The 12,367-nt window shown below is 47.0% G+C and overlaps 1 protein-coding gene across 1 annotated transcript in view; it reads right to left on the minus strand.

Moving 5' to 3' along the window:
- The window catches only part of plxna1b (plexin A1b), a 169,272-nt gene that overhangs the window by 46,363 nt on the left and 110,542 nt on the right, over positions 1–12,367 (minus strand). Inside the window, exon 11 of the mRNA XM_079747645.1 lies at positions 55–151. Within this exon, the coding sequence (XP_079603771.1) occupies positions 55–151 (97 nt within the window). The remainder of the gene's footprint in view (positions 1–54; positions 152–12,367) is intronic.

The following is a 12,367-nucleotide window of genomic DNA, read 5'->3' on the forward strand; positions in this document are numbered from 1 at the left end:
TGTAGCCAATTTAATTGTGAACCTTTTCGGCGCATGTTTGGGGACTTGGCTTACCTTTGATGTTGTAGGGGTTGTCGATGACAAAGTTGTTGTTCCACACCACGGACAGATCCACTGGTAGGTCGCTGATATCATTGCCCTCATAGGTATACTGAAACCAAAAGGAGAAAAAGCCAGGTTAAAACTTGGAATTCAATTGCAACTTTTTTAATACAGAAACAAAAACACAACAATAAACAACACAGTATTTCCTGTTCAGCTCCATTGGTAGAGCATGGCATTAAACCCGCCAGCCAGACAGGGTCAGATTATCACAGGGGAATACACAGATTTATATGGATAAAGAAGTATACTTTGATAGAAATTTGACAAAAGCACAAGGCAGTAACAAAACAGCCCAAGGACCTGGTGGAAGTTAAACGGTCATAAAAAGGTGAGCGATGAGCAAGCCGATATATATTGTGGTTTTAACACCGGGCACAAGCCAGTGCCGTGTTGCCAGAAAGAGATTAAAACAGATCAGCAGCCTCGCTCCACTGTGTGTGACTCACTCACTCACTCCAGCCGAGAGAATGCAAAGCGCAATAAACAGCTTGTGAGATAATAGTATTCTCGTCTAATTTCATTTTTTTGCATTCCACCCAAACTAATAAGAGTTGAAATGTAATTGAGTCATCGTCGGTGTAATCCATTTGAATCTTCTTGGTGGAATTCCCTCTAAACGGGTTGAGATACTGTGAGGTGAGGGGGGGTGGGCAACGACGTTGTGATTCAGAGAGACACGGCTCACGTGAGAACCCTCCCTTGCATCCCTTTTTAATCACAGAGGAAGTGCAGCCTTCTGCATCAGACTGCCTCGGCACAAGTCTTCATTCACTCAGTTTACAAATACACCATGCATGTTTAAATACACTTTTATTCCCTAGTCATAAACACAATGCAAAAAACAATGCCATTCAATTAAATATGGCCACATTTCTTAAATGAATATGTGTGATAATGTTTTCTTATATTAACATTCTTTAAATAAGTGGATTTGACTGACCGTACATGTTAATAAACATTTATGTAAATGTCCGAGCTATTCAGAGGATAGTTTACATCTGCAGTCCCACGGCGGGTTATACATTAACGTACATTATATTAAATAAAGCAACATTCTAAACACACTCATGGCTAGACATGATCCCTCCCTCTGCATTTCTCTGTTCCTCGATATGACACCAAACAGCCCCTGGACGGTAAGGAGACCGCTGTGCCCGCCTCCTTCCCTACGCCTGCCGCGATCCTATTGGAAGTGACGGCTGAGGGATAATAGGCCGTGCTACCCCTTAACTCCCCCTGTCGATCAAACACTGCCCACTAACTCTCACTAGCACTGGTAGCGGTCGGTATCGCCGCCGCTATCTCAGATGGCCTTGGGGTGATGGATAGCAGGGGAGGTTGGGAGACTGTTCACCCCAGCCCTCCCCGCTGCCTCCCCTCTCCCTCCCTCCAGAAGAGAAACGATAAAGCCGGAGTGAAAGAGCCCGGAGCCCGAGGCTGCCTGCCCAGCCACGGTGGAGCCTGCTGCGACCGAGAGCCGTGACCATCGGACCCTCACACTCAGTTCCACTGGGGGACTCGTCCCATTGTTAACAGTGGGCACATTCATATTGAGATAAGAAAAGGGAGGGGGGGGGGGGGGGCGATAAGAAATCCAAAATGGGCCTTAGCCGATGAGAGAACAATGTGGTAAAACGGGTCAATGTGTGATTGGCTGATTGATTTCATGCTTTCCTAATGAATCCTCCGATTGGACGATTTTAGACCTATCGCGCTGCATAGGTCAATATCCAATTTGTGGCGCCTGTCTTAAGACTTCCCACGGAGGACTTCACTTATTTTCAGCCTTTACTCACTTACTTTGTGGTCGATCCTAATGTTTGGTTCTCTTCCCCGTGTTTCAGTGCTCTTACTAATTCAGGGGCCATTACTTATTGAACTTACCTGTTCAATAACTCTCACTCCTTCCAAGAGCTGAGAGACACAGTAGATTCCAAACCCTAGTGGCCAGTGAGTGAATACATCAAGTGAGCAAGCGTTGAACTACAAACCGTTCCACTGATACAGACTCCTAAAGGACCATTTTTACTTACTTAACAGGAAGAGGGAACTGTATGTGTATGTTTTGGAGATGATGCGACGACAAAAGATAACGATAATATACGGCTCAGCTCAAAGCCAAAGGAGCAGGAAAATAAAACATATAAAAACAGAAGTGGGAGATAGAGAATGTGGGAGGAGTAGGAGGAGGAGGAGGAGAAGGAGGAGGCGGGACAAGGAGGAAATGGAGGGAGAGGGGGGAGACGTGGGATAGTGTGGCACAGTAGATAAGATGCTCAGGTGATGGTGTGGACACCATCCGTTTACACGTGGTATGACAGGCTGGGAGCCAGGCTATAGGCAGCTGAGCTGCAGGAAGCTTGAGTGAAATTGGCGTCTTCAATTTCTTTTTTGACGCGTCTGACTTGACCCGAACACTGCCTGCCTGCCTGCCTGCCTCTCCCTCTCTCTCTCTCGCTTCTTCTATCTTCTAGTGTTGCGTTATGTTCTCGTCTCTCGCCCCTTCACCCTTTCTCCCTCTCTCTCTTTTTCCTCACTCTTCTAGTGTTGCGAAATGTTCTCCTCTCTCTCCTCTTTCACCCATTACACTTCATTTGATTTATTAATAATAAAAGCAGAGCAGCATTTTCAAAATAGAAATCACACCCGGAGCATTGAATATGCTCCTAGATGTGTATACATATTAATATTTATGTGTGTACGAAAAGTATTGATTCCAATGCATGCGTATCATTTCTACATGCTGTGTGTCTAGAGTCCATACACAGGGAATAAAAAGTGGTTTCTGAACAACAGCAAGGTTACATATATTGCCTCAAGGTTTGACTTTCATATTGACTTCTGCACGGCACACATGCGCTCTAAACCTCCCCTCCTTCCCATCTCTGTACTACCTTACCACTCTCTCCCAGACCCAAAGACCACCCAGTCAGCCAGGGAACCAGACAAGGAGTGCCCTGGCTCATGACATGCAGGGAAATCACACACACACACACACACACACACACACACACACACACACACAGAGCTGGGACCATAAAGATTAACACACTGGGGGCCAGGGCAGTGAGAAATGCTGGGACTTCTCACACACAACATGACCATGAATATTTAGTGAAGTGTGTGAACCTCTGTTTGTGAGTGTCATAATGTGTGTAAATGGCGACGAAGGAGTGTGTGTGTGTGTGTGTGCGTGTGTGTGTGTGTGTGTGTATGTGTGTGTAAAAGGGGGGGGGGGGCTATACAGGTTGGGTTTATGATCCCAAAAACCCATCTACTCTCATTGCTCCCTTATTAAACTTTCATAGCCCAATGGCCTCGTTACACAAGGCAAGCGCGTCCAGGGAACGCGTGCGCGCATGCGTGTGTGTTTTCCCTGGCTGCACGCACGCGCACGCACATGCACACACACACATACACACACACACACACGTCGACGCAACAGAACACATACACACACACATCAGCAGAATAATGGGATTACTTGCACGCACACACGTGGTTAACTAACCAGCTGGGCCATCAGCGCTGGTGATGAGGGGATAGAGTGTGGAGAGGCGTGTTTGTGGGGGGGGTTAGCGGGGAACAAGGGGTAACTTATGTGGGGGTCACCACCCAATAATTAGTCATCTTGAAGTGGGACGCACACTCAGCGCCCACATGGGCTAAAAATAGCAAACTGGCTGGGGGCGAGCCTACCTGGGATGGGCCTCAAGAGAATGTCTGTCCCTCTCCCTCGGTCTATCTCTCTCTGCCTGTTTGTCTGTCTGTCTCTCTCTCGGAATATCTCTCCGTCTCTCTCTCTCTCTCGCTCGCTCTCTCTTTCTCTCGCTCTCTCTCTGTCTCGCTCCCTCTCTCTCGCTGTCTCTCTCCGTCTCTCCGTCTCTCTCTCTCCATCTCTCTCTCTGTCTCTCTCTATCCGTCTCTCTCGCTCTATCTCCGTCTCTCTCTTGCTCAGTCTGTCTGTCTATCCGTCTATCTTTCTGTCTCTCAATCTCTCTCCGTCTGTTGCCCTCTTTCAGTCTGTGCCCCCCCCCCCCCCCCTCTCTCTCAAGGTGACCATGACAGGTGTTACAAATTATGTTCCAACAATACAACAAAAACTATATTCATTCCCCCTTTGCTTCCCTCCCTCCATCTGGTAACTCACACAGAGAGACGGGCTGTGTCCGCCCGCTTGCTGAGAGGCCTGGGATGGAACACTGCAGAGAAAAGTTGAGCTTTTTCGATGATGTCAGTATATATACAGTCCCCATGAACCACCCAATCGCCCCCCGCCCACTCTCACACACACACACACACACACACACACACACACACACACACACACACACACACACACACACACACACACACACACACACACACACACACACACACACACACAACTTAGAGGCAGATATAGGCTCCTAATCAAGGATCAAGTGGTAATCCTCCCACTATAGCTGGTAAGTATGTATGTTAGGGAAGGTATGTGTGGGTGTATGTTTGTGGGTTTGTGTTTGTGTGTCTATGAGGTCAGGGAATTACCCACCAATCATAATAGTGGTCCGTTAGATGGCGCTAATCGCTAATGCTAACAGGATTTTGCAGGGCAAGACCCAGTTACCCAGCTTATCGGCCACACACACACACACACACACACACACACACACACACACACACACATTAATTTGTCAACCATCAAAATAAGAGAGGAAGGGGGGAAAAAGCGCTGGCTTATGGAAAAAAATAATGCTGCCATAGCCAATGTTTCCTATTTTTTAGCCTACACATTAAGCTAGTATAAGCCTGCTGGACCTCACCGTGTACGAAAGGCAGATTCTTTTTTTGCCATTACCACAAATGTCCCCTGACACACATCCACACACAACCCCTTCCCACACACACACCTAAATCCTTTTCCTGCTATTATTTCCAGACAGAGAGAGAAAATGGTCAAGAAACATAAGCGCAAGGGGAGAACAAGCAGAGGACCAAGAGATGGGGCATAGGGGCAAAACTCCAGAGTTGGATGTAAAGATAGGGTGGGGGAGGGGGAAGAGAAAGAGAGAGAGAGAGAGAGAGAGAGAGAGAGAGAGAGAGAGAGAGAGAGAGAGAGAGAGAGAGAGAGAGAGAGAGAGAGAGAGAGAAATTGAGTGTGGGGTGTGGGGAGGATTGAAGGGGACAGAGATGCTGCCATATGCTGAATTGTAGGACTCCAATTAATTCTTATTAGGCAGAAACAAGAGCGTGGGAGAGATGGTCTTCACCTGTCTGTGGGGGAGAGGCAGAGAGAGAGAAAAAGGAGGGGGGAGAGAAAGCAAAAGAGAGAAACGGAGGAGGAGGGAGAAAGAGCAAGAGAGGAAAGAGAAAGTGAGAGAAAGAAAAGGAAAGGGAGGGAGAGAGAAAGCAGAAGAGAGAAACGGGGAAGGAGGGAGAAAGAGCAAGAGAGGAAAGAGAGAGTGAGAGAATGGCGGAGACAGACCAACAGACAGAGATTGGGAGATTGAGAGAGAGGGACAGCGATAAATGGACAGAGAGACTAGGGATTGCAGTGTAGAGCACTGGATGTGCCCTGTTGTTTCTGCCTGAGAGAGATGAGTAAGAGCAGACATGAGGGAGGGAATACATCCACAGCAAGTCAGCCGGTTAATGGCCAGGCCACACAGGACTGTACCGGCCCACACACACCAAAACATATTCAGACACACACACCAAAACATATTCACCAAACGCACACACACTCATATTCACATATACACAGAGAGCTGGCGGGCCAATTAAAAAGCGTTGTCAGTGTGTGTGGTGGCTGACTGCGGTGGCAGCTCCAGTGTTTATATCTCATTAAACTGTGCCAGGCTATGCCAGACCAGACCGTACCACGCGCCACTTCACCCAGTGCAATACCGCCCATCAGCCAGCCCCTCATTAGCCCTGTCTCCGCTGCCACGCGGACCCCCGCACGTGCGTGCGTGTGTCTGTGTATGTGTTTCAGGTACCTCTCAAGGCCAAGTTGCATTTATTTCATTTTTTTTACATGTCATTTGGTTTTAAGTCAGCTAAGATAAGTCCAGGGCGGCAAGTAAAGGGAAAAGAACTCAAACTATTTAAAAAGTTTTACAAAGTCAATAGTAAACCAGAACATAGTTTATTTTTTGTTCAAAACGTTGCAGTTGCGCCACACTGTCTGAAGAACACACACACACACACAAAGACACAAAGCGGCTTGGACGGTGGGTGACGGCAGTAGATTGGGGTGGCATGTAATAACCCCTCCCTCCTGAAGACACAGTAGGGGCACCCGACTGTTCTGAAAATAAAACACCATCTCTCCCTCTATCCCTTCACTGATTCTTCCATCTCCAAATGCTCTCATTATAATCTCACCTCTCTTCCTCTCTATGACTTTCTCACATACACGTGCAGGCATGAATACGCACCCGCACACGCGCACACACACAAACACATCTCTGTTTATTCTCTGAATATTCCTCTCATCCACATGAACTCACTAACTTGCTTCCTTGCTTTCCTGTAATTGCGTTTGTGTCCGTCAGTGGTGTGTCTGTGTGTGCGTGCGCTTAATCTTGCCGGAGCATTATGTACACACACATATACACACACACAAACAAGCGTCCATCTCCAGAGCCGACTGCAATTCATCATCATTTTATCTGCCTTAATTGGATGCCATCAGGTCCCCTGATACAGCCCATCTAGGCCTTATCAAACAGCTGCTGGAGTAACACACACACACACACACAAACAGAGAGAAGAAAAAGACTCTTCTGTCCTGTACCAGACTAGACTTCTCCTGCCTTGGCATCTATTTTTCTCTCTCCCCACCTTTGGAGAGGAGGGACTGAGGGGACGGTTGGGGACGGGTAGTGGGGGGGGGGGGGGGGGGGGGGGGGGCTGATGGAGTGGCCAACCGGTTTATCAGACAGAAGGTAATGGTGTAAGGCTCGCGCTGATATTATCTGTCCACTCTCGTTCCCGTCCGCCATGGAGGGAGAGGAAAAGAGGAATATATACGAGGTGGGGGGAATATGGACGGGAGAGACAGAATAAAAAAGTTGAGCGCAGAGAAAAGGGAGCGAGAGAGAGAGAGAGAGAGAGAGAGAGAGAGAGAGAGAGAGAGAGAGAGAGAGGGGGGGGGAAAGAGAGAGAGAGAGAGAGAGAGAGAGAGGGAAAGAGAGAACACAACACGCAAAATGTCCAGATTGAAAGAAAAAAACAAAAAAGTAAACTCAAGATTTTTTTTCCTTCAGGTTTTTTTCTTTCTTTCTGTAGGTTTTCAAATAGCTCCCAGCTGCGTCCAATCAGTCGCTCTCACACTTTTTATCCCCCTCCCTCCCTTCCCACCACCCTCCCTCCCTCCCTCCCTGTTCCCCTCTCTCCCTCCCTCCCTCCCTCCCTCCCTCGTCTTCTGCTCCCCCCCCCCCCCACACACACCCCGCCTGCGCTGCATGGCGTCCCTGTGTCTTTGGGGTGTGGTGCGTTTGTGTGCATCTGTGTTTACTAGCTCTCTTCCACCTTCTGGCTTTCAACGCCACGCTCCGAGACCAGATCTCTGCATCTAATTGGCCCATGGCCTCGACCTCAGCCTCTGATTGGCCCTCGCAGCGGGAATATGTCTGGTCAGTGTCAGCCAACAGGAAGGAAGGGATCGGGAAGCCTGTTGTTTTGGGTATAGCGGGTGACCTTTGCTAACCACAACCATACGGCCAGACAGACTGCAGGCAGTCCGTGGTTGTCAGCTGGAATATCGGTTCACTTGGCAACGGGGAAAGTCAAGGTTCTTCATAGTATCTATGCCTACTCGTTCGTCAACACTTAATCCTGGAGTGGACCTTGGGAAAGCCTGCCTGAGTTGATCACATTACCAACACTTTAACCAACCTAGATTGGACTTTATACATCAACTGTGTGAATGTCTGGAGTCTGAATGAATCTTTGTGAAGGAAAGTGAGATGGGATGAGATTATCTTTTGTAGTGTAAGGGGAAACTCCTTCAAAGCTACGACTGGAAAGAATAAAATGGAATCGAGAATCTTTGAACTCTTGTTCAACAGTTTGAACCAGACCTAAAGGAGATACACATGTTTATCATTGAGTAATATGCGTAGTCCTGCTATGGGTTTTGAGTGAGTCCCCCATCTAAACAAGAGGCTGGCTGAGATGTCTGCAGCAATCTAGTCTGCAACAAGGGCTCTTAACTAGTCTGTGTGAAGAAACAATCCTGTACAATATTCTTCAGATATGCAACACCACACAGGGCCAGTTTTCTGAATGTTTTAAGAGAAATGGAGACTTGGGCACTTGGGAGGATTGTTGTATTTGCATCATGTACAACATTAGACAAACTTCAAACATCAAACATTAAAAAAGTGGTTTGTGGTACACATTGCAGACATTGCGTCAACATCTATTATTTTAGACAGAGCTTTTCAATTTGAAAAGCATTATGTTTAGTTGAGTTTATGTACTTGCTGGTTTTGCTGTAAGACTGATGCAAGCTTGTCTGTTGACTAGAGTATTAAATAAATGGTTTCTATGTTAACATATCATGCAAGCACTACCATGAAGATCTTATGAGCGGCTTGTTGGTTTCATGTATGGACACATTCTGTATATTTCTTGCTCAGCTGAACTCTTCTCTCTTTATCTCTTGTGATTCACTTGTCTCGCCTTTTAGAATAAGTCAGTACAAGTAGAGTAACACAATATAGGAATACCATGGGGGCACTATTTCTCCCATTAGCGGATATGGACAGCCAATACCAAACAAGGTTAGCATGGAGCTGATGTTACAGTATCCTATATCATGTGTGTCACATAGGGTCTGATATTGACAGTGTCCTGTCAGGGGATACTATACAGGAGAACTGAGATGGGCCTTTCAATGTAAAAGGAGTACTGTGTGGGAAACTTGATACAGAACATGAGCCAGCCATTGATATTCTGTTATTCATGAAACAAATCAAAAAAGAAATCTGGTCCATTGAATGCTGTGATTGCATTATTCCAGAATGGGGGAACCGGGGGCTTGGGGAGATGCGTTTTTCGTCAAAAGGGTTCAGTCCCTTAAAACAACCCCTCTCTTCTTTCCTTTGTTCCTGCCAGTCTCTCCCTCATGCTCTCTCTCTCTTTATCACTCTCCGTCTCTCTTGACCACTCTCTTCCTATTCATCACTCTGTTTCTCTTTGTCTCCCTCTTTTTTCCATTTTTTTCTTCCATTTTCTCAACCTCTCACCTTCTTCCATCTCTATTTGCAGCCGTTTGAGCAAAGGCGTTATCCCTAGTGATTTAAAAGGGGATGTTTTCTAATGCTATAGTCGTATATCCATTAAAGAGTGTCTGGGGATGGTGGACAACACCACTGCACCCCACAACTATGTGTGTGTATCAGAGAGAAGAGGCTAAAATAGGGATTAACACCGTGTGTTTACACCATTGATTAGAATGGACCCCTGAAGTCTCTCAGCAATAGCTATTGGCACTGAAGGACTCACACACACAAACACGATACATCGCCCAAGGCATTTGAAAGGGTGTCTGTTAGCGCGCACACACACACACACACACACACACACACACACACACACACACACACTGATGAGCACTATCAATATAGCTCCGTGCCTTTGCAGAGTGTGTCAGACGGGCTTAAGTCTATTTTCCCCCTCCAGATTCATACATGATTCATTTGGCGGTTTTCAGAACACACGCTACAAGCAGGGACACACACAGGAAGCGTGTGCACATGCACCGTGTTTCGGAGAGTTATGATGATCTATAAATGAACACACCATTATTTGAAATGCTCATTCTTTTGAAATACCACGTAATGAGCTATAAAAAGGGCTCTATGTAATAATTTATGCAACGCAATTATAACCGCAAGTTCAAGCCCGAACGAGGCGCGCCCTTTAATAGAAACTTAATGCGGCCGACACCTTTTAATCCATGCACTCATTTCTAAACCAAGCCCTGGTGTGGACCTGATGCAGCCTACGTGTCTTATTAAAATATGACGACGCGGTCAAGTCCAGAAGGATAATTGCTAACAGCGGCTAAGTGCTGACAACTGAAGGGTAATTGCTGTTAGCATGTCTTCCGGGGTGTCAAACGGAGAAATGTAGATGTTCTTTTTTTGTGGGGGGGGGGGGGGGGGCGTGGGGAACGAGCAGTGGGGGTGTGGGGAGAAGAAGCCGACTGCACTTAGCTAGCAGCGAGAATAAACAGTCAATAACAAACGGACATCTCCGCAGAGAGAGAACAGCGCTGGTCCCTAGCTAATTAGCGCTCGGCTCACAAGCAACTGGCCGTGCACGGGCGCAGCGGCCTAACGACTATCCGTCCGGGCGTGGGGTGTCTGTGTCAGACCCTTTTGTCCCCCCGATGCTGTCACGGAGGACGAGGAGCCTTCTGGTTGTGGCGAGGGGGGGTAGAATCCCACCGGCACGCGTTTTCCTATTTCACTGGTGGTTGACAAAGTGGCAGCCCCAATTGGTGGGATGTTGCATATTAAACGTGCCAGAAGTGTTTAAAGCGCTTCAAGGTGTTAAAGCTAATTAGTTAAAAATTGCTGCGGGCTCTTTTTTTTTTTTTTCTCCTCTTCCTCCCCTATTAATCTCTAGCTTAATAGCTCCGGTGTTTGACATGTTAAAATGTCATGTAGTACACTCTGATCTAAAGCCGAATCAATAACGGTGCCGCCAATCAAGATGCGGCGTTGCGAGGGGAGGTACCTTGATATAGGGCACAACAGTCGAGATAATGAGCACTGGAGAGGAAACGCAGGGGAGAGATGGGGAGAAACGGAGACAGAGATGGAGTGTGACGGACGGAGGGTGAGAGAGTGACAGAGGAAGAGAGAGAGAGACAGAGAGTGACAGAGAGAGAGAGAGTGACAGAGAGAGAGAGAGAGTGACAGAGAGGAAGAGAGAGAGAGAGAGAGAGAGAGAGAGAGAGAAAGACAGACAGAGAGAGAGAGAGAGTGACAGAGAGGAAGAGAGAGAGAGAGAGAGAGAGAGAGAGAGAGAGAGAGAGAGAGAGAGAGAGAGAGAGAGAGAGAGAGAGAGAGAAAGATAGACATACAGAGACAGAGAGCGGGAGATATACCCTGTTAGAGACCGAGAGGTGTGATGGAAATAAAGAGGTGTACCGTTGAGATGTAAACATGATCAATCTAGGTCTCAACTAGGAACCAACTTCAGAATCTACACACCTTGTGAGAAAATACACACTCTGCCCTCCTTATGACAAAATGAAAAATGTCCATGAGCGGTCGTTAATCTGGCACACATCTCCACATCACTCAGCCCACGCGCAATAATAATGCAGACGGGCTTCTGCAAAAATCAATATCATATTTACAAAAATAAATAAATAATTTGGTGGTTCAGCGCCTTTTTACTTTCTTCATCATATGTGAGTCTATGTTGGATAGAATATAAATTTGCAGTGGCAACATCCATTCAATTTGCCTATTCATGCCAACTTCAATCATTTAACAAATACCACCAGGGAAAATGCACTCAACCACAGCCCAGGCTCCTTACTGCAGAAAGCACAGCCTAAGATGAGGCAAGAAAATGCATTCACTTCAGGCCCCATGCACACAACGCAGGCCTACAGTAAAACTACATTCAAGGGATAAACTCCTCATCCCATTAAATAAACACACAATACAAAAGGTATTGGCAGAATCATCACAGACAGTATTATAACGCCGATATATCCTATATCGCTATTCCATTGTTTTAACAGATTTACATTTGGCTAATGTTTCGTCGTCAGGGGAGAAACCAATCCAGGAGCCGTTGTGGAATCAATAAATCAATTAACCAGCCTCTTATTAATAGACAGACTGAGCCCAGGACGGTATGCAACTGCATATGTTGTAGCCGCTTAGATGACATCATTACCACCTCAGCCATTTATCCACTATCATCCACATTGGGGGCCATAAGGGGTACATGATTGTTCTATTGTATCTACGGTAACCAAAGAGCAAGCAAGGGTCACTCGGATGAAGTCTATATAGCACCACCAACTGGGAGGTCAATGGCGGGGGGGTGGGAGGGGGAGAGGGGGGGGGGATTGGTGTTGGGTCATCTTGTGACCTGGCTGGGGTCAGAGCTGTGATGTTGTACAATGCTTAACATGTTCTTTCCCCCAACCCCCCCCCAGGTTCGCAGTGGTAGGAGGGCCGTTGTTTAAACCGACCAAGTCAATGCCCTCTGAACCAGGCCAGCATCCGCTCACCTGGTC

This window comes from Pollachius pollachius (genome assembly GCF_949987615.1).
Source record: "Pollachius pollachius genome assembly, chromosome: 12".
Taxonomy (NCBI): Eukaryota; Metazoa; Chordata; class Actinopteri; order Gadiformes; family Gadidae; genus Pollachius; species Pollachius pollachius.